This window comes from Camponotus vicinus, unplaced genomic scaffold, assembly GCF_025532165.1.
Source record: "Camponotus vicinus isolate PSW18456_S1 unplaced genomic scaffold, iyCamVici1.0 SCAF_2, whole genome shotgun sequence".
Classification (NCBI taxonomy): Eukaryota; Metazoa; Arthropoda; class Insecta; order Hymenoptera; family Formicidae; genus Camponotus; species Camponotus vicinus.
The window spans coordinates 144,571-167,747 of NW_028141956.1; the positions used below are offsets into that span (position 1 = coordinate 144,571).

The 23,177-nt window shown below is 27.9% G+C and overlaps 2 protein-coding genes and 1 long non-coding RNA gene across 22 annotated transcripts in view; 1 reads left to right on the forward strand and 2 right to left on the reverse strand.

Annotated features, from left to right (window-relative positions):
* Positions 1-409: 409 nt before the first annotated feature.
* On the reverse strand, positions 410-12,852 carry LOC145966992 (insulin-degrading enzyme-like). 2 transcript variants are annotated; one of them, XM_083091525.1, is made up of 14 exons: positions 12,629-12,852; positions 10,747-10,965; positions 9,045-9,557; positions 7,831-8,051; positions 6,837-7,085; positions 5,739-6,155; positions 4,843-4,952; positions 4,604-4,748; positions 3,961-4,071; positions 3,765-3,882; positions 3,233-3,421; positions 1,937-2,241; positions 1,140-1,353; positions 410-862 (listed from the first exon to the last, which is right to left on the reverse strand). In XM_083091525.1, exons 2-14 carry the CDS (start codon positions 10,925-10,927, stop codon positions 819-821), a joined length of 2,817 nt encoding a protein of 938 aa, XP_082947651.1. In that variant the 5' UTR covers positions 10,928-10,965; positions 12,629-12,852; the 3' UTR covers positions 410-818. The 2 variants fall into 2 exon arrangements, with proteins under 2 accessions (XP_082947651.1, XP_082947652.1); XM_083091526.1 differs by lacking the exons at positions 410-862; positions 1,937-2,241 and having other exon boundaries at positions 1,208-1,353; positions 12,629-12,844.
* Positions 12,853-13,719: 867 nt separating this feature from the next.
* Liprin-alpha (PTPRF interacting protein alpha) overlaps positions 13,720-23,177 on the reverse strand; it is a 41,523-nt gene continuing 32,065 nt past the window's right edge. For 17 of the 19 annotated variants that reach the window (XM_083091523.1, XM_083091509.1, XM_083091515.1 and 14 more), the window contains 5 exons: positions 22,128-22,358; positions 21,682-21,945; positions 21,329-21,485; positions 21,131-21,247; positions 13,720-21,032 (listed from right to left, as the gene is read on the reverse strand). In XM_083091523.1, coding sequence (XP_082947649.1) covers positions 20,943-21,032; positions 21,131-21,247; positions 21,329-21,485; positions 21,682-21,945; positions 22,128-22,358 — 859 coding nt within the window. In that variant the 3' untranslated portion in view covers positions 13,720-20,942. The remainder of the gene's footprint in view (positions 21,033-21,130; positions 21,248-21,328; positions 21,486-21,681; positions 21,946-22,127; positions 22,359-23,177) is intronic. The other 2 variants (XM_083091513.1, XM_083091516.1) reach the window with 1 other exon arrangement.
* LOC145966997 (uncharacterized) lies at positions 19,066-23,034 on the forward strand. Its single transcript, XR_014437262.1, has 3 exons — positions 19,066-19,333; positions 21,621-21,960; positions 22,055-23,034. It is a non-coding gene; the product is annotated as an uncharacterized LOC145966997 (long non-coding RNA).

The following is a 23,177-nucleotide window of genomic DNA, read 5'->3' on the forward strand; positions in this document are numbered from 1 at the left end:
GTGCGATTAATCACTTTTAATGATAGATTAAAAAGATAATAGACTTTATATCTATTAAAAAATATTAAATTTTATAAACTTGCATTAACGCGAACACTGCAAAGGTTGTACTATTGCATTTTATTATTATTATAATAGCGAGAATCTTCATAAAATGTAAGTCATTTTCAAGTCCTTTAAAAAACTATTAAAACATTAAATTTTTTCATTTTTGCATTATAATATTGTAATCATGCAAAATAAACACAAAATCATGCGTTATAAAAAACAGAACATAATTTATCTTTAAAACATATATTTTATTTTAAATTTTATTTTAAAGATGTACGATTGTTTTGATTAACGTCTCAAAACATTTCACACTTATATAGAATCTGATAGGAAATAAGAAAGAGAAGAAACGCTCATATTAATAAAGTGCTAATTTAATTTGCTAAATTTCAAACTCATAATATACATATAATTTAAATCAAAATCGCATAATTTTCTTTACCATTAATTTATATATTCAATATGCTGTTTGAAATAAATAAAAATTAAGAAACGTATTGATTATAGTAAAACGAATTAAATGCTGAAAAATTAAAGTAAAAAAAACGAAATATTAATATATTTTAGTTATTCTTTCTTTTTTAAATAATTAAAATTAATAATTGTGACATGAAGCCTTGTAGAGCACCTTTTCGTTAATAGTTTTGGTATATAATTGTTTCATTGAAACGACGTGATATCATTGATTTTATCAACGGAATTTTTTCATATAAATTCTCTTGCCTTTAAGTTAATTCATATATATATATATTGATGTAGAATTTCTATTATTTATGATTTTCTAAAATATTTAGACTCTGATTATGAAACACTGTAAATATAACATTTTGTAATGAAACAATAATCAAAAGTTATTAACACAGTAAATGTTCCAGTATTTAAGATAAAAATTTTATTATGTTAAAAATTTGTTAGAAAAGAATAATTTTCGCGCATGACTAAATATGCAATATGTGAATTTAATTTTTTTGTATCTATTTTCTAGACATTAAAGTTCTTAATAATTGATCACATACTTTTTAAAAATTATACCAATAGGTAAAAAGAAATATTATTTATGTAAAGAAAAGTTATAAAATATTAGTTACCTTGACAAAAATTAGATAAATTTTCCATCGTAATTTTATTTACGTAATCTATATTGAGATTAGTTCGATCGAAGTTATATTGTTGATTAAAAATCTCAGCCCATAAAACACTAGATAGATTACTCAATGTTTTCGGTTTTTTATTATGATATGATCTAATTAATAAAGCTTTTTCCTCTTGCAAACTCTCTTCAGACATATTAACTATGTAATCCTGAAATACAATTTTATAATGATTTGTAAATGATACTTTCATAAAAACATATAATTTATTTATTATTCTTATTAATATTCTACATACACTATTGTAATATAACATTAACTTTGTGTATTTTCTCAATTTAAATAATTTTGAATAATACTACTGTGCCATATATTTGATAAATATGTGATTCAATTAATTTCTAATCGAATATCTAATCGAAACAAATTTAATATTTATTGAAATATAAACATTTTTCTTGAGGAAAACAATGATTATTTTACAAATAGTTTTATTCAATAATTTCTATTATATTACATGTATATATATATTCGGTAGTTTATGTTGTAACGTTAAATATTGTTCAAACTTAAAAATAATATAAAATGGTATGAATTTCGAAATATTCATGTCAAAATTTTATCAAGAACAATCTTTTTCATGTAAAAAAAATCCAATGATACACATTTTCAACTTAATTTCTCAGAATTGCCATTTTGTATCTTTGTATAATATCAGATCATCACATATAATGTTAATGTTAAATAATTAATATTAATGTTAATGTTAAATTAATATTAATGTTAATATTTACCATCACAGAATGCATGAATAGATTAATTTGGCATTTAATATCTTCAACTGTTTGCGATTTTAGACCTTGAGCCAGGATTCTCAATCTTTGTATTTTATTTGTTCTGCATATATCAGTATATGCTGATAAACAGCCCAACTGTTTCTTACTTTTTAAAATATCCAAACGTTTACGAGTTATTTGTTGCACAAGATCTAACAACACATCCAACTCTATGGATCGGTAATTAACTGAATAAAATAAAAAACCGACGATACACGAGTCCTTTTCGTACAACAAACGAAACTGATTTTCGAAATTGTAATCTAAAATGAATATCATGACACATAAATTAGACTGCACCAAATAGATAATATTGATTCATTAGTATTCCACATTTCTGTGAGTAAAATCTTATTATATACAAATAAAATTTTAATAACATGTGTATGAAGAGAAAAGGAAAGGAAAGAAGAGAGTGAGAAAATAATATTTAAATATAAAAATAGTAAAATAAACATTAAGATATGTTTTAAAGTAGAAAGTTGTGGAAAGTTCAGAGAGACAAATTATACTAAATATAAAATTTTATGTGTGCACTGTAATATAGAGTTTACCAACATTTTATTTATATATTATAATCATTAATTCTCGAATTGTCATTAAAATTTGAAACATTTTCGACTTATCTATTCTATTTAATTTTTCTTCGTTTAATTATCATAGTTGTAAAAATTCTATGAAATTACAATACTTCCCGGCAAAAAAGTCCATGCGTAATCCACATACATATAAATATAAAAATATATATAATTATACACACACACACACACACACACACACACACACACACACACACACACACACACACACACACACACACACATATATGTATGTATGTATATATAATTATATATAAATATATATAAATTATATATAAGATATATAATTATAGAGATTGATATATATAAATTTATATATATATAATTATATATTTTTTCTAAAAAAAAAATACGATGCAAAAATTATTCTCCTCATTATTTTATCAATTATTCGTCTTATAGTTTTTCCTGTATATATGGACACAGATTATACAAATATATGTGTAGACAAATTTTATATATAATTATATGTATATTTTTATATTTTTAATTATATATGAATTTTATTTTTCCGGATTTCTTTAATGTTTACAACATTAATGAAATACTGATAATGAAATAGAAAAAAATTAAAAATTTACGTTAATTGACGATACGAAAATTGACGTTAATTCAATTACAGTTATAAGTTAAGTGTATATTTACTATTACTTACCATCGTCGATATCATGATACAATTCTAGGCTTATTGGCATCAATGGAATGATATTTGACAATTTGTTCCCAATTAGAAAGGCTATATTATAGGCATCTGATGCAGTCATATTACCATGTATTAAGAATTCTACATATATCGAATTGAAAAAGCTTGATATGAACTGTAGGACTTTTCCAAAAGTAATATCTGTATAACATTATCGTAAGATCTTTAGTCGTGTATGTATACTTGTGTGTGTATGTATGTATGTATATGTGTGTGGGGGGGGGAGGGTGTAAAATATAATATATGTGCATTTTAAACTTTCAAAGGTATTTAATTATTTTTCAATAGTTTTTCATTCAAATTTAATATTCTATAAATATGTAATTATTTATATATAAACGAAATAATCATTACATGTGTAAAAAGAAATTTGTTAAAAGAAAAGATTTTTTTACTCGCACTCGCGAAAGAGAGACACATTTTTCATGAATAATTATTATAAGTAATATTATTAACATGTATATATCATCTATTGTATACTTACATGAATTTGCTTCTAATATTTCATTTATTGGCAACAAATAATTGTTTAGCTGGATTGAATGATTGATTAGCTGATCTTTTCCCAACTGTTCAAGTTGCATTTTACAAAGTTGTTCGTGCTGCAAATCATTTTAAATAAACAACATTGCAATTCAATTTAATTCAACAAATTTTTGCATCTCATTGTATCTACGTACATTTTGCTTCTCAATTTCGAAATTTTTTGGATTTAATTTAAAGTTCATCATTCGATCGATGATTTTGTTTAACAATACATGTAGCTTGTCATCAAACCCATTTATTTTAAGCTAAGAAAACAATTAATTTGTTACACATCTCTTAAACATATACATACACAATTAATCCTAAGCAATATTAATTTTAAGTAAATATTTCTCAATTTATATAATAATGTTGAACAAATTATATTATATATATTATATTTCAGGTAAATATTATCTAAAGACAGAATTGATCAAACTTAAAAATAACATATGTGAACAAACATGGAAATGTTTTATTCAGAAATATAAATAAACTTTTTTTATTGGTATATAAAAAATTCAATATATCAGTTAGATATAAATTGCATTAAAATAACAAAGATTTCGAAAGTGAATGGAGGAAATGTGTGTATAAGTGTGTGTATGTGTGTTTGTGTGTGTGTGTACACATACGTGTGTGTGTTCAACTGCTTTACGTATACACATGCGCGCGTTTGAATATGTATATTATCAATAATCAATTGTATCTAAAAATTTGTTTGATCAATCTTGTTCGATATATTTTAAAATACTATTGTATATTGTTATTATTGTTGTCTATTATTATTTTACTCACTAGTATTCCATAGCTAGTAGCGGAAAGCTGCCAGTGCAAATCAGCTAAAGTAGCAGGATATAAGTGCTCTCTGAGAGAATTGTTAACAAGTCGCACAAAGAAAAGAGTGAGATTGGCATTGACAGAGTCCCCATGGACAAGTGGACTAAAAATGTAATTTTAATGATTTAATGAAACATTTACCATTATTACAAGAATAGAATCTATTCAAATTTGTATTGTGTTTGTTGTCTACATACCAGATGAAATGGAAGATCATGGTAGTTTTCGGTTCCTTAAATACGTCATCTTTCTTGTACCAAATCCTTAGTAATTGTGTGTCCCATAAAACCGTAGGATATTTTTCTGACTGTAAAAATGTCATGCGCAAATTAGATAAGTGAGGTATGACCAAAGTCGTGATACTGTCATAAACAAAATAGTTAATTCTGTGCAAAAATAAGTTGAATAGAATAAATAAATCTCCTTTGTATGTGATTAGTTTTATTTCTAAAAAATAGATTTTAGAAAATTGATAATATAGATAGTGTTTACCTCACAAACTTTTATTGATGAAAATTATATGTGACATATTATAATACAATTTAAATAATGGCTATAAAAAAGTAAAATTAAAAGATATATGATATATTCTTTCGATAGAAATTAAAAGTAATCTAAGTTATTAAAAAATATACACACATTCATTCAGCAAATTTTTAAATTTAATCTTACTTAGAAGTAATAAACAGAAGAGCAAATAAATATTACTTTTCGAGTTTATTATTTTTCCAATTCTCCAAATAATTTTTTCTCGAAAACATATATGAAAAGCAAATTTTATATTTTATATTTTATTTTTGCGCAAAGAATTACTTTTTCGAAATTTCTTTTAAATTCCATGCAATATCCTGTATAAATTAATTCGTAAGCACTGGTGCAAGCTATATTATATCCAATTACTATTGATTATTAAAAATAATGTATGCAGAAACATATGTACTTTAATTTATTTAATATTTTTTAATACTTTGTACATATTTCGATACACTCGAAACAATATTGCGATAATCAGATATTTTGTATAAATTTTATGAAAATTACATCTTATACCAGTGCTTAATAATTATTAAGAAAATTTGACATCTCTAATTACATTCTTTATGCCTGACTTCACGGAAATAATTGCCGGTAAAAATTCGTTGCAAACAGGTAAATTCAATTCCGCAAATCCCCAATTCGCAGACGCATTGTTAACCCATTTGGCATATATTTTCACCGGTACCTTCTCTTTTCGGTATCTAAAGGTTCCGATATTTTCAATCTCGTCTGTAAAATTTTTGAACTTTTCCGCGATTATACAAATTCTCATATGTTGTAGCGATAAAAAATCGCTCAATATTTGTTCAATCAAAAATCGCTCGTACGTTATAGGAGTGTGACCTAGACGCAGAATATAAGTCATATTCTCATATCCAGTATGTAGCAATGATCGGGAAATGATTGTCACGTATTCAAGAGGAGATTCCTTCTTTTTAAAACGAAATTTTAATTCTGTGATTTCTTTATATTCCTGTAAATGAAATATTCTACATGTGTGCTTATATACATGATACATGCATTATATAAAATAAAATAAAAATCGTTCGGATTAGTACAAGCAACAATGTAATTTTAAAAATATAGAGTGAATAAAAAATAGATCAGTTACTAATAGTCTTTCGGTAAAATAATTTCAAATTATTCGCATCTGTTTAATTGCATATTAATATTTGTTTGCATTTATTGATACATACTACTTTTAAATACTCATCAATAATTTTAAAATTTCTTTACATGATCTATGTTGTGACATACCACTTTTTTAATGCACAACGCAGGATATAAAACGAGTACTGTGCTTGTAATAATGTTTATCACATTAGAAATTGCTTAAATTGCGATTGATTATTATAAAGAATCGTATATCCTGATCATATTCTTATATTCGTATAGCTTAAGCGTGAAACGAATACACACACTTATATACTTTAATTTTTTAAAATACTATATATATATATATATATATATATATATATATTATATATCAACTTTTTTCATACACAAAAATATGCAAACAATCAAGAAATGTGCATCTACATATTCTATATTTTATACTTACTCGTTTATTCATAAAAAATCATCCCACTGACTATGTTAGTACATCATCATTTTATAATAAATTTTCAATATAAAATTACATTTCATTACTTACATTATATATTCTCCTGTATTCAGTACCGTTGCTTTCCTTCAACAGTTTGACATATTGAAAAAACAATGTCATGATATCATCGATATGCTCAAGACCTTCATCAGTTAAATAGATGGCAACGTTAAAAAAAGTGAACTCTTTGGCAGCGCAGAGGTTTCCAGCCTCGATGGAATTACCCCAACCCTTAGCCCTTAAAACTGATATTAATGATCCTTTGCCGCCATATTCGAACAAATAGGTGAGAAAGGGCTACATTAGGAGAAGTCAGTAATAAGATAAAATGTATAAATCTCGAATTATCGTTGTATGAAATTAGATGTGACATTAGCATTAATTAAATTAAGTATTATATGTAATTACTACGTATTGTGTACAATTACACAGGTTGAGTAAAAAGTGTTTTAAAAATTTATAATCGTGTTCCTAGACAAAAAAAAAAGAATAAATATGAACATATGATCGCAAATAATTCGAAATAATGGACATAATTCAGTAGTATTAAATAATGACTTATTTGAACTTTAGTTTTGTTGTTGTTCTTTACAAGAGATGCTCTACGTGTTCCCTATCATTTTCAATACATGCTTGAGCACGACGTCTACATGATTGGCGCATTCGTTAAAAAACCTGAGGTCGTTTTCCACGGACTATCTCGCAAACATTCTGGATACGTGTTCATAGGTCCTCTTCATCGTTAAGTGTGTTTAGACGACGTTTTCCAAATAACCCCATAGATAAAAATCTCTTGCAAAGAACATCAATAAAATTAAAGTTCAAATAAATCATTATTTAATCCTGCTGATTAATGTCCATTATTTCGATAACGAAGCATTTGCGATTATACGTATTCACATAAACATTTGTTCCTCTTTTTTATCCAGAAACACGCTCACAAATTTTTAAAACATACTTTTGACATTGTATATGTGTGTGTGTGTGTGTGTGTGTGTATGTAATGTTTGCATAAAAAGTGTCAAAGCTAAATTTCTATTACCACATATTGTTTATGAATCAAATATTCTGAAGGAAGTATAATATATAATTTCTTATAGTCTGTGTGAGAACATGTCTGAATCCCATATATTTTATAGACAGATTGACATTTAGGAAAATATCGGAACAAAGGCATTCCCATTCTCATTTTTGCAAATATTTTGTTCAATTTTACTTGAGAAAAAAGACTTGCTACCCATACTTGAAGTTGCTCCAAGCTTTCTAAAAAATTTATTCGTTAATATTAACAAAATAAACATATTGAACACAACATTATACAGAATACACTCAATACATACAAAAAACGTACATAAAAGAGGTATTATTTAAAATAAATAAAAAATACTATTTTTTTGTTCGAAGAAATTCTACCATTCTTATGCTTCTAATTTATTATTAAGCGATTAAAGGCAAAAGACTGACAGAAACTGAGTTGTAAAATGATGTAAATAAATAAAAACAATAACGTATCTAATGTACAATATTTTAACAAATTTATAACTTGAGCATTATTTAGAAAGCTATTTGTTTAAAGAAATTGGAAATTTGTAACAAATAGTAATTTTCGATATTTATGCTAACAAAATTTACTGAAGTGCTCTTATATTTGTGTATATGTAATAAACAAATAATCTCATATATTTCAATTCTTTTATGTACATTTATAGAAAGTATCTGTATTATTAAATTATATATATATTATCATTGTATAATTTTCTAACAATTATTATCATTATTAATAATGATATTATTATTATGATCGAAAGTGATTGATTTTGTCGAAATTAGTAAAGAGAAAGATTAATAATAGATACGAAGAATAACTAACAATATTCACATGTAGCAATAATAAACAATATTCATATGTAACAACTTTTAAACATAAATTGAAAGAAAATAAAGCAAAAAAGTGTCTGTACAAGTAATTTGAAATTTCTTTCAATGAATTATTATTAAATGACATTCTCTTCCGGAAACAAACAATATATGATAAAATGATATGCAGTTGTAATAAAATCCCATTACTAAATACGATTAATAACAAAATAAATATTATTGCAAATAGTTTTGAAACACTTCCGAAAATAACTCCATTCAAAATGTTTTACAATTGATTTAAAAATCCATAGATAAAAAATTACATAATACACGTAAAAATTGACATGCAATCTATATTATTTATTAATTATAATTAAATTTATTAATATTACATACCATTACTAAGGATGCATAATGACATCATATGAGAGGAATAATAATTATCATAAAATTTCTGCATATATTTTACGATATTATCCGATATTGGTTCGGGTATATTTGGTATACTCGACACTTTTACAAAACTAGTGCCCTTTTCATTAAAAATCTGATAATTGCAGTCTATAGTCGATTTAAACAATTGAAACACTTCCCATTTATCTTTTCCCGTATTCGCACAATTACAAACATTTATATCCTGTAATTCTGATTTTATCATGTCTTGAGTGAAGACGACCGAATTTATGAACAATTGAGCAAAGGATGTTAAAGCATTTTTGAACTTGGTTACGGCTATATCAAAACGATAGCTGCTGTTATCTTCTGTCGTTTCAATGGTGACCACGCCGTTATTTTGCGATACAAACTCTTTAAACTTCTGTTGCGGACTATTTTCCGTCTTCAACAAATACAATACATGTTGCAACAAGTGTGTCAATCCTGGTGAATTCTTCGGCTCGGTTAAGGAGCCTGCAGTAACATATATTATTATTATTATTTAAACAATTATACGATTAATAATTTAATAAATATTGATTATGAAACAACGTATTAATCCAGTATGACATTAACAATATGTGTGTGTATGCGCATCTTACATTTTCGGGATAGATATTTTATTAAAAATAAAATAAGACGATGTGCATGTGGTGACAATAACAATCATTTCTAATACTTAAAAAATAAAACACTCTTTTTGGATATGAGATTGTTAAATATTGCTATCGTTAAGAATTATTTTTTTCGCTATTGTTGCTTATAATAAATTAAAAAATATATATTTATCAAAACCTTGTTGTTTCTATTGACGTTATCTTACTTTTATAGGCAAAATATGTAGGATAAGCAAAATTGACTTATATAAGAAACATTATTCATATGTATATAATCTCATTTTCTTAAAATAAGTGCGATTGTACTTGTATGTGTATTGGCAAATATATATAACAGGCATAAATACATTAATGCATTTGCAAAAAATATCGAATCAGAGAGAAATAAATCGAAACGGATATAATATTCTTGTAGTACATTTTCTAATTTTGATTTTAAAGTTCCTTAAAAAGTCAGTTTCTCACTATAATAATATTGAATTGCACAGAATTATATGTATAGTCAAAAAGCAACAAAGCATGCGAGTTCTTTTCTTGTTTCTGCGCGCGTGTGTATTTGTGTGTGTGTGTGTGTGTGTGTGTGTAAGAGATAGAGAGAAATACATCAAAATAAATTAATTTTTTTTATATATTATTCAATCGTGTTCAATTATAGATTCAAGTATAGATTAATAAAATTTAATGAAGTCTCTTTGTTTCGATTTGTAAATTAAAACATAACTTACAATTGGCTATCAATTATCAACAAAATTTATTGTTCCTAGAAATGTTAAGTGTGCGTGTAAATTGGATTATATATGTATTTATTAATATAGGTAAACAAAAAAAAATTTTCAATATATTTTCAATCCATATTATCGAATATGATGTATCATATGAAATAATGACTAATTCCTTTTTTTAAAAATTTATGATTTCTCGCTCTCTCTTAATTTCATGATTCAATATGGCTGCAATAAGGAAACACTAAAGAGAGTTACTATCTTATAGCCAAGTTTTCAAAATTGCTCTGTACGCACAATGCAGAAGAATATAATACAAATTACCGATATTAACATCCAACGCAGCGGCAGCTTTGTCAGTCGTTGGATCGCTTATTAAAAGCACCTTCATATGATTATTCAGTATTAATACCTTGTATGATCTATCGTTATCATTTTCCGATTTCATTATATAAGAGAATTCTTTTTGCACCAAATGATTAACGGTCGGATTATCGGTCTCCATGGTCGTTATACTTATGTTACTCAAATTTGGAGATTTTACTAAGAAAGTTGTAAATAGAACACAAAGCTTTAAAATCAAGGTCTCATCAACCTATCATATTTATTTACAAATTTATATACGATTGTGAGTGATAAACGTGGTCGTTATAGACACCAAATAACTACCTCGCAAGTTTAAAGCTTATTCTAATCCGATTATTTATTTCTAAAATTGTTTTGTAGATACGTATATGGACGAAAAGAATGTAATACAATTAAAATTTTACTATATTATAAATTAAATTGTATATATACATATATACATATAATTTAATTTATAACACAGTAAAAAAATAAATATAAAAGAATAATTGTTAAAAGTTGCTTTTTTTATGTGCATTTAACACATACATATTTTATATATACAAGATTTAACAATTATTCTTTTACATTTATTTTTTACCATTGCATGATACAATTAATAATTTAACAAATAAAAAATAATAAAGAAAAAGCTGTGAGATATTATATGTACACATAGAGATTGGAACTTTATAATGTTTTAAAAATTTACTTATTTATCGCTGTTGTATTTATTATATATATATAATTTTAATAATATATATAAATATCTAATTATATTTTTATTAAAAATATTGATTTCTTTTTCGTGAATCGTTTTCTGCTCGCTATTAAATTTTGAAAAACAGATTGATTATTCTCTCGTTTTATTCTCTTCACAAAGATAGTTTCACAAAATCGCGAAATATATAACCGAGACTCCGTACTATACTTCGTATAATCCATGTTTTAGCCTTAACTTCCCCTCTTATTCCATCCCTCGTTGTTCTCCTATTCGCATTTGCCACGCGTGACCGCTTATACGTGACATAAAAATGTCGTTGTAATGATTATTTTAAATATACGATGATGATACGTGTATACAAAAAAATTATCTCCATTCTAGGCGTGATTACGTGACAAATTAGTCTGTGGAAATGAATGGAAAAGCAAAGTGAAAAGCAGCGAGAAGCTAAAGAAAAAGCGATTAGCAGCGAGGGCAGAATAGCGGATAATATGGAGAGATTCTACATTTGGCCATTCCATATTTGTGCGTTAAAATTGAAAATGTCCACTGTTATATTTGATAGTTCGCAGTGTTGCTTATTACAGATACATTAAATATAAAAATATCGCTATATAATATTACGCTGTAATTTTTCTAAGAAAGAAAAACCGATATTTCAATGTGTTACAATTCTATAACAATACTATAATAAATATGAAAATCTTGCAGTGAAATATATTTCTGCATTGTCCTTCTACTTTAGTACTTTAGTACATTTAGGAAGACATCTAAGATTCGCGTTCTGCTGCTACATCTTAAGATATCCGATAATAATAAATCGATTAAATACTTCGATAACGTATAATCTCTCTGTGTACGTTTCTCTCGCAACTGTTCGTTCGTTTCGTGAAGAAGTGTATGCGAGATATTTATTCAAATAAAAACAATAGTGTACACGAATGTATAACAGGCAATATTGTTTTCAATATATCCCCTTCTCGTTAAACGTATTAATAATTTAAAGAAGATTTCGTATATTTGTATAAATAATAAAAATTATTCGCCCCCTTTAACAGATTTGTATATCTCATCTCTTTGAAAATGTGCAAATATATATATATGTATATAAAGTAAAAATTCAATCATAATACTTACCTATTATACTAACGTATATTGAAAAACGCTTTTATTAAAACAAAACGGTTGCCAGCAAATTGTATTTTTTAACGGAAAGTAGATTTCTCCACAAAATAACATAAAATAACTGACTCACTTTGACCCACTTTGACCTTAAGAAACGAACGAGAACAATGAGAAGACTTGCATGTGCTTGCTCCATAAATACAGAGATATATAGGCTGCGTTCCGAAATTCACTATCGATATATACGTAACGTATATTATAGATTTTCGGTACTGACAGTGAATTTTGGAACACAGTCAATATTTTGCTATAGTATATGTTTGGATTAGGCATCGCGTTAAGAGGGAGAGAGAAAGGCGGCATTTCGGGTGCTTTTTTTCCTCTATCCACTTCCTCCTTTATATGACAATACTTATAATCTTATACTATTAAGAAAAATAAATGATTCGATATTCTCTCTCTTTGGGATGTTTGGGACAAGGATATAATTGATATGTCGAGCTATTTTATGTACATATAATTTGCTCCTATTTACTGAGAATTATGTCTAGTTTATTTTTATGCTATCAAGGTAACGAATATATGTAGCCTCGACCGAAATTTTCCACTCTTTCCACATATTTTTCTCCCTAGGCGGGGATTTTTTTAATCATTGTCCAATATCGATGCTCAAAAACAACGTTTTTATCCATTCGTCTAAAATATAAGCTACAACGATAATAACGGAACATGTGTTAAAAAATGCGAAAATATTAAGATATAAATAAATTGAAAGATGTAGATAAAAAAAAATAAAAATGAAAGAGATTGTGGAAACACACATGATTGGTTCGTACTTTTAGGATAAAATACTTTTCGCTATATGAAAAATCTATATATAACATTGATTTGTGCGGTACAATGTTGACGAAATATATTTATAGATCGCTGTGTTACGGCGATAAATAAATAAATAAATAAATAAATAAATAAGTAAATAAATAAATAAATATACATACATAATTAATGACAATTTGTATTATATGTAAATCAATTCATATATCTCACTCGTTTAAAACGTTTGATGGATAAATTATCATTCACTGAATCAATCAAAATAATAATTATCATCATAATTGTCATTATTATTATATTATTATTATTATTATATTATTAATATTATTATTAATCCTCTTATACAATATTTATAATTCATAGCTCAATTAACATAATTTTTGCTCTTCCCCTTTGAAGGAGCGTTATATTACACTTTCTCTGTAGCTCTCTCTCTCTCTTTCTCTCACTCTCTCATCATTTTCTCCGTTACTCTATTAAAGTATACACTTGGCATATAAAAATTACAAGGACAATTTATAGTGATAATGGTAGTAGAGTTTCTTGTGTAATAATAAGATAACAGTAGTTTTTTTCTAATGATAGTAGTTTCATAGTAATAATCGTAAAAGTTAGTAGTAGCAACTATAATGGTAGTGATAATAATGTTACCGATACTCATTAATCAGATAACTAGGAATTGTTTCGTTAACTACCATTCCACACGTATACTTGCATAAAGCCAGGTGTCAAATTCTCCTTCGTTCCTTCTTCCTTTTTCTCCCTTTCCTCCGCTTCCCTCCTCCCATCTTCTCTCAATCTCTCTACAATCGCGCAATTTGTTTTTTTATGTAGTTTTTTTATGCGTATATTATTATTTTTGTCTTTTTTTTATGAATATATTTAATATGTGCCACTTTTTCTCGTAGTGATGACATTAACCGCTAATAGAATCCTCAATCGTTGTCGCGCATATAAGTGCGCATTTAGTAATACTGCTTTATTCTCGTAATAAATATGACAATAAATCTGACTGACTTCTCCATTTTCGCTCATCTGGCGCGCGCACACAAATTCTCTATTATTAACATCACAACTAGGAAGTGCCCCGTTTCCCATACATTACGTTATCTTACATTTATCATAGGAAACATGAAGTAGTATATGAAATTATTTTCGACTAAAATGATAAAATTGAAAATCATTCATACAATGTTGCACAGTGCACTCTTGTACATTCTTTTTAGAAATATTCTATTACAAGTCTTTCATTTGTACATATACACATATATACATATACATACATACACATACATATATATATATATATATATATATATATATATATATGTATGTATATATAAAATCTTTATGTATTAAACAGCTATACATTTAGGATCATTAACACATATAATGTTTTACATTATTTATTATTAATTTTAATTATTCATTAAAATAAATTTCATCTAGTTTATGTAAATTATTTTTTTTTTAAATAAATCAGTAGTAAATTATAAAAAAACGAGATACTAAATTATTGTTATAAAATTTAGAATAGCTGCATATCTCTCATAGTATTAAATATCTTTCATATCTATTTGTAAAATTTGTATAAAATCCTTATTGTTGATCAAGTAACCCTCAACCTATAGTATTGTATAACCTCTGGTTATCGATACACTTATCGATACACTTAGAGGGAGATATAACAAATCTATTAAAAACTATGCACAATGCGTTACTCTGTTCATTTAATACTTGATAAGATGTAGTGCACCTTTTTCTTCCCCTTGTATCATATATATATATATAATACAACTAATTATATACTACTTCATATTTAAGAGATGTTACTTTTTGCGTTTCCAGCGTCTAATTGTTTTTTTTTAAATTTCGTCTGCTGGCACTATTACCTGTGAGATGCGCACAAGTAACATTATATATATAACATAACAAACGAATACCATTTATTACTGACGGTTTAGGCATTTATATCGAGGGACATTGAATATGAAATGTAAACTTGTACATCCAACACATTCGTATCGCTGTTTCCTATTCTGGATAATAAAAAAATGTATTAAAAGTATAATGGAGAAAAAAGTAGAATTATCTATTGTATCTTTTCACAATCAATGTTCCTCATATTTAAATTTTCCTCATTCTATTTGCATTAAAATGAGCTCTATCTATACAATTTTTATTTCTTAATTAGAATTTCAATTATAAATCCACTTGAGACTAACAAATTCTTTCTTTCATACCTTCTTTCATACCTTCTTTAGTTGATTTGGGGCAAAACGCTTGTGTCGAAATTAGTACGATCGCTGTGCGACTTGTATTTAATGCCCGATGATTCAATGAAAAATTATATTACACATTTCATTTACACATTAGAAGAGTGTCAATCGCACTGTATAGATTGTGCAAAAAAGTCGATAAATCTATTCAATGTGTATATATATATATACATATACATACACGCACACACACATACATATATGAATTTTACACACGCCACACACACATGTATGTATGTGTATATGCATGCATGTATGTATGTACCTATATCATATCCATATACATATATGCACGTGCGTAGACGCGCGCATACTTATATACAATTATTAATAGCATGTAGCAGCAACGTTCATATATATATGTATATCATACAAAAAACACCGAAATAATGTTGGAATCCTTTTTTCAGCTCGATTTTTCTATCAAATAATCGATATCACGATTGATTAATGTTATTTATATGTTTTGCATTATTGTAAATGTTCTTCCACCGAATATATGCATGCGTGTGTGTGTGTGTGTGTGCGCGCGTGTATGTGTAAAATCATAATTAGGATTTTTTTACAATATTATGTTTTTAAAAGAGGGCAAAGATGAATCGATTACAGTTCGATGTCGAGTTCGAACTTAATCGTGAACACATCTATTATTGCTGAAGACAATATATGAATCGATATAAAATTGCAACGAAGAAAACCGACACGTATAAATGAATAATTGAACGTAGTACAAAATGGAATCACACAAATCAAATTGAAACAGTTCGACGTGGTATAAAAATTTATGTACATGACAAAACATACATGACAATGTCACTGTCCGCATTCCTACTGCTTCCTATGTATACGATTAATATTAACCGACAATCACCGTCATCGGCCGTTATCGGAATTCAATCTAATTTTGAATGAAAAATTTGTCAACGTTAAATAAAAGCGTTATGTTAAAAGCGAAATAAAACTGAAGTAAATTGGCAAAACTGCAGCGATTTTGAACAAGAACAGAAGAAACGAGAAAGATTGCTGGAAATGTCATAAAGATAATAAATACCGCAAGATTTCAAAGACTCTCGTTATGCATTTAAACACGGTGACACGAATTATATACTAGTAATTAAACAATATAAGCGATTAAATTATTCGTTATAAATTATGCCAAAGAAATTGGGCTTTATCGATGGCGGTGATGGGTGGCGCGAGACGGTCCATTTCGATGTGTATCATTTCATTTAAGTCCATGTAAAAATATTTGATGTCGATCGTAACGTTACATACGTATAATGTACATCGACTTTTGATGAGAACAAGACGCAAAATTAAATCGACATTTTCAGGAAAAATATACACCCACAAGCGGAATCGTCTACAAATATTCCTGTTGTCTGCGCTTATTCCATTTTTCTATCCGATACCGATCAATTGTAAAAGCCAAACTTTGCGGTACTTTTTATATCATTATGTATACATTTATATTTATATCTAGATACATAGAAGGCGTCGCGCGAAGCTAATACATACTAATCCATGACGTGCATATATGCGATTATTTTTTTTTTCTTTTGGAAGGTCCTTCTGGAATGTCTATAGACACTATTAACTATCACACATTAAAAGTAATGTTCAGTCACTTTACACTTATGCTGCAGACTCTTCCGAAGGGGAGAGACGGCCATGTTCCGTAAAACGCATTTAACATTTTCATACACATCCATATTTATGCGTAGAAAATAATATATACGCACAACAATTTTCCTATTAATTTCTATCGTTAAGAAAGTAGTAAAGAAAAATATAGAAATTGGAACGAAAGCTACAAACATACAAGTTCCGCGACAATTCGTACGATATTATCGACACTTTGCGAAAAATGAAGATTTATTGCGTGCAAAAGTAACGTCACTCGCGCACACACACATACATACGCGCACGCACACGCACATGCACACATTCCCATTGCGTTGAAAATAATTATACTAATGCATATACGTACTATACAGTAAAGTAAACGAATAAATATGTGCATGTGCTTTTTATTCTTATTTTATCAAATTCCTGTTATACTCGTGCGTGAATTATCGAGTCAGTCGCACAATGTATATGTACATAAATTGCAATTTGAAAAGTACGGGACATGCGAAACGATAAATCGACGCTTTATGCGTCTGCGAAAGCAAATATCGCCATACTTCGGTATTGAGGTAGCATAAGTTACTTTGGATCAATGCAACGGTATGTCCGATTATTTATTTTAAAATGTACCTCGATCGATCGATCGAGCGATGGTGTATGATGATGAATATACGGGTATGAGAAGAGAAAAACCACATATATCGATAGAACGCAATATCTCAACATATTACTCTCCGATCAGAAGCGCCGATAAATCGCGTATAATCGACAACAAATCAATGTATATTTACTTTTGTAAAGTCTTTGGTAGAAATTATTTGGTACGTTTACGCCCGTTCGGAAGATCGTGCAGAGCCATGGAGCCTACGATGAATAGAACAGCTTGCGAGAAGAGTATATATGTTCATGGAAAACAAACAATCAACAACAATGATTGCTCAAGTATCAACAACATTAACAACATCAGCATTTATAACTTATCGTCCTTATTGTGATCGTCTTTCTTTCTTTCTTTCTTTTTCCTCCATCTTTCCCGATCAGTTCATTTTTACAATAACCATCAATGTCTCAGTCTTTCGCCGCATCTTCAGCTTTATATGATATTTGTATAATTGGCAATAATAATGATTACCATCACGCGTGATCATTGTCTTCAGCAACATCTCATTTCTACATAGTATACTTAATTGTCGCTATGGTCAATTCCCCCCCTCCATGCGATCGTACAGTTTTCTTGCTGCACAATTATATAATACATTTTGCATTATTCTGCTACCGACCGTGTCTTTATTAACAATGAGCTATATACTTATATGTATCTAAAGGAGATAATATATAAAAGTACCTGCGCGCGCGCTCGCGTAAGTGAAGCGATTTTTCTTCCGCAATGTTACATTACGCAAAATGTAATGTAATGCGGTAGTAATAATATCCATGATAATGGACACCGCTCGCTGAAAATATTATATAATATCCGATTATTGTAATCATTATGCATAAAATTGGTCGGTAGCCCCCCATTTACGAAATGTAATTGAGTCGTCTAATCTTATATAACACATTTACTAACACACATTGTACAGCCATTTCCAAATATCTTATAGTATAAAATGTCCATTCTCATAATTCTTTTGGTAAATAGCACATCAATCGCACCTCTCTCTTCATTCGTATATAATTTCATAATATATATATATATATATATATATATATATATATATATATGTATATGTATGCGCTAACATACATTGCCTGGAGGTATTTCAAATTCATCGAAATAATGGAGAAAAATGAATATTCTGGAGCTCTGATTACGTAAAAAGTAATAATTTGTAAATTCTATGCATACAGAGTTCATGCTTACAGAGCTCAATCTTATAGATACAGAAACATAGAACGCAGTCTCCTTGATATATGGTATTTACAAGATGTCCCATAGTTAATACAAGCGGGAAGGAAATGATTCAACGAAAAAGTAAGCAACAAATTTTCTTATCTTAATATCATTGTAATTTTAAGTAATCCTTTATATATTTTTTTTATTACACAATATAATAGGCAGACTTAATTGGCAATTTTATTTTCGCACAAATGCAATATGTAATTGTATTTTTGAAAAATTCATTTATGTATTTTCTTCGCATTAATCGATTAATCGTTAATTATTCTGAGAAAGTATTAAAGTTATTGGAAAAAAATGGTTTTTCTATATGATATCTCATATGTATATATATGTGTCAGGATATACTGAAATATAAAAAATATAATGTATCCTGTAAACTATTTGTTTACCAATATGTAATCTTACATCTTAATATTTTTATGTGATCTTACACCTCCCCCCCCTCCTTAATATTTTTATATGCAAGTTGACTAGGAGAATCGATTTACATAAAATAAATCAAGAATGTGTAAAAAATATCTCTTGTTTTCAACGATATATATATATATATATATATATATGAAAAATTTGTAATGTTAAAAAAATTTTTTCAACTATCAAATGGATGTTTTTGAAACAGATATCCTTTTCTTCAAATTATTTTTCTACGATTAAAAAAAGTATTTAAACATTTTATTGTTGTCAAACAATAAATAAATAATAAGGACACATTCTTGCTTAATTTAAACTAATTTAAGTTACTGAAAGAATCAAGTTTTAATGAAAAAGAATTATATTAAAACATATTAAGCTTGACTTTATTTTGTTATAAATAAAATCTTATATTTATTGCTTTTATTCAGATGTCTAGCTCTAATCTTAGCAAAATTCATTCATTTAATCTAAATTCGATAAAGAAAAAATAAAACAAAATAAAATTATGTATAAAAAGATTTACTCCAGTTCTTTTTTATGTAATTCACTTTCCTGATTGTATTACACGATATCTTGCAACTTTACATTTCTTCAAAAGCAACGATATATCCTAAAGACTCTCTATATCTTTGTACGCGATATAAAGTTAATTTACGCTGCTTCAAGTATTTATTGAGTGTTATAAGTACACATTGTCATACGAACGCGGTGTAATATTCGCGACATAACGAATGTATTCTATTACGCGACGTTAATACTGAAAGACTACGGATTATCAATTTTACAAAAAAACCAAGCCAACTCAAGGAGAATTATTGTCATAATTATTTGCAACTGATATTTCGAGTTTTCGAAAGGAGTACTATTATAAAATATCTTTTTAATAATATATAATAACAATTCAACGACTGCCTGCTACATTTCGATATCTATATGAAAAATTGTCCGGAATAACTATCTCTTCCTCTTTTCGTCAAGAGGTATGCGACATATATAAATTGATGCACGTGCGACATAAAATGCATTCCTAGTATCGAATGTATTGTGTAAGCTTATCTCTTAACAGTTTTATGTTAAAACACACCTCGGTGTTACCAAAAAAATGTCACATTTGTCACATTTGTCGTATGTGAAGATTATTCCTAATATGATATTTAAAGCTCTTACAACTTTTACAACACATTTGCGCATAGATAGTAGCGATAGCTGGGGTTTTGGACTAGACGTGATGTGGTTGAATATGAGACAGTCGACTTGACGAACTGGATCAGGATTTCAGGCTACTATTCTCATCCAGTCGTCTCTCTGTCGCTACCGTTAATAGATTTGAAAATTCCATTTCTAGTAATTGTCTTGCCTATAAGGACAGAATGGCGCATTTGTTTGAGTTTGTACAAAGTAAATGCAATAGTATAGTGTAAGATAAAACTCTGTAAATACATGTCGCATATTTACCTGCGTATTTTGTGTGGGAATTTGTAAAGTTAACGCAAAACTATTTGCATCGAAACTTTCATCTAGAGCTATAAGTGCACCATGCACACCCGATTCCAAGAGATTATTTCCATATTCCTAAGAAAAAATTGATATAAATTTTCCTTCGCAAGTATGTATGATCAATTGCAACAAAATATCGGAGAATATTCAACCAACCTTCAAACCAATCGACTGTACCCATCTTATAACGCGATCGTTACTCCATACGAGTACATCTATATTGGCACTTTCTGCCATTCGTCTTCTTTCTTCTAATTGTTGTCTATCATAATTTAGTCGTTTTAAACAGGAAATACCATACTGCAAACTTGTTCTGTAATGTATTAATAATAATTGTAATTGACAATAATAATAATTATAAAAGTAATAAGAAATAGTAATGTAGAAATAATAAACAACGATAATAGTTAATATTAATATATTAATCGTGTAAACTTGTTTCTCTTAGATGATTTGCCTCTTAAATCTATAAGATTGCCTCATTCAACATTAATCTTTCTGCACTTTACCTGTGGAAGCTGTCAACCATTCTCAGTTGACCACGAAGATCTTTCTTTGTAAGATGATCGAGCATTCTAGCATCAACAAGGCACTCCATGAAAGTGGATCGGTATTGAGGCAATCCGAGACTCGGTAACCAAACATTACCTATCCACTCGTGATTCATATCACCAAATGCTAATGTTGTGCGAGAGGTTTTTGGCGCTGACGGACTCGTAAGCGACACCATCTCTTGAATGGCTAATCTCAGCTTTAATCGATGCAAGGGATTGCTGTTGTGTGAAAAAGTACAGATGTGTAAAGAATAATTATAATATTATACAACTTTTATATAATGTTTACCATAAGAATTAAGTTTTATCGTAAGAATTCAAATTTCAGCATAAGAATTCAAAGTAATCTCGAGTTATTGGACGATGCGATCGTTTTTATGCGAACGTGAATTTCTTTGTACCTTATGCCAATCTCTCGTTGAATTTCGGTATCGCTAAGAGCACTCATGATAGCACCGCTTTTGACGTTTGCTCGGCAAGCAGCGACATACCACGTTGGCATGCCCACCCACAGCTCCAACCATGCGACTACCGTTGGTCCATTCCATAGGGCAAAAGGTGTTCCTGCTTTCATTGCTTCTGCTAAGAGCTCATGCCGCGAAGAGTCCAACATACTACCAAACATACTCGGACTAAAATAAATATGCCAAGGATTGTAATAATTATAATTATTATATGGATTATCATCGTAAGTCCAATATTATTATACACATATAGTGTAATAAGATAAGATTTTAAAAATTTTTACGCATAATATACTGCGGTATGTGGATGATAACTGCCGTCTATATAATGCAAATCTAAGAAAAAGCATTTTAACAAAAAAAAAGTTTAATTTATAATACAATACATATGTAACTCTTTGGAGAAAATATTAATTTCTCCTTTATATTTGCAATAATTTGAAACTCAGTGACAATTTAGGCAACCGAGGGCAGACACGAAAATATTAATACGTTTAACAAGTACTAATTGTTGCTGTAGTTAAAGGTAAAACAAAAGATATATATACACGTGGAACCTCGCAAGAATAGAAATCGGGATTCTAACTGAAACTATCCTCACTTTCGTTACGTTCAAGACCGTAGAAAATATCGTTTCACACGATGGTTATTCACGAGATTCGCGTGTTTTTTCTGTGCCGCCAGAAGAGAGTTTGCGTCCGCGGCTTGCTGTGCGATTGAATCGTTATCTCTTCTCATATTACTCAGGAATGACTTATCGTTTGGCTTAACGCATCGAAGGGATACAATATATTCTTTCATGGTTTACTCTTGAGATTTCCGTGTATAAAAAAAAATTATTAATTAAATTATAAATTACATTATCATTTTTTTCTAAATTTCTAATTTTCTAATTTAACAAATTGAAATGATCATTTTCTAATTTAACAAATTATACTTGTTTAAAAAATTAAAATATATAGCAGATTTTTATAAATTTTATGTAAA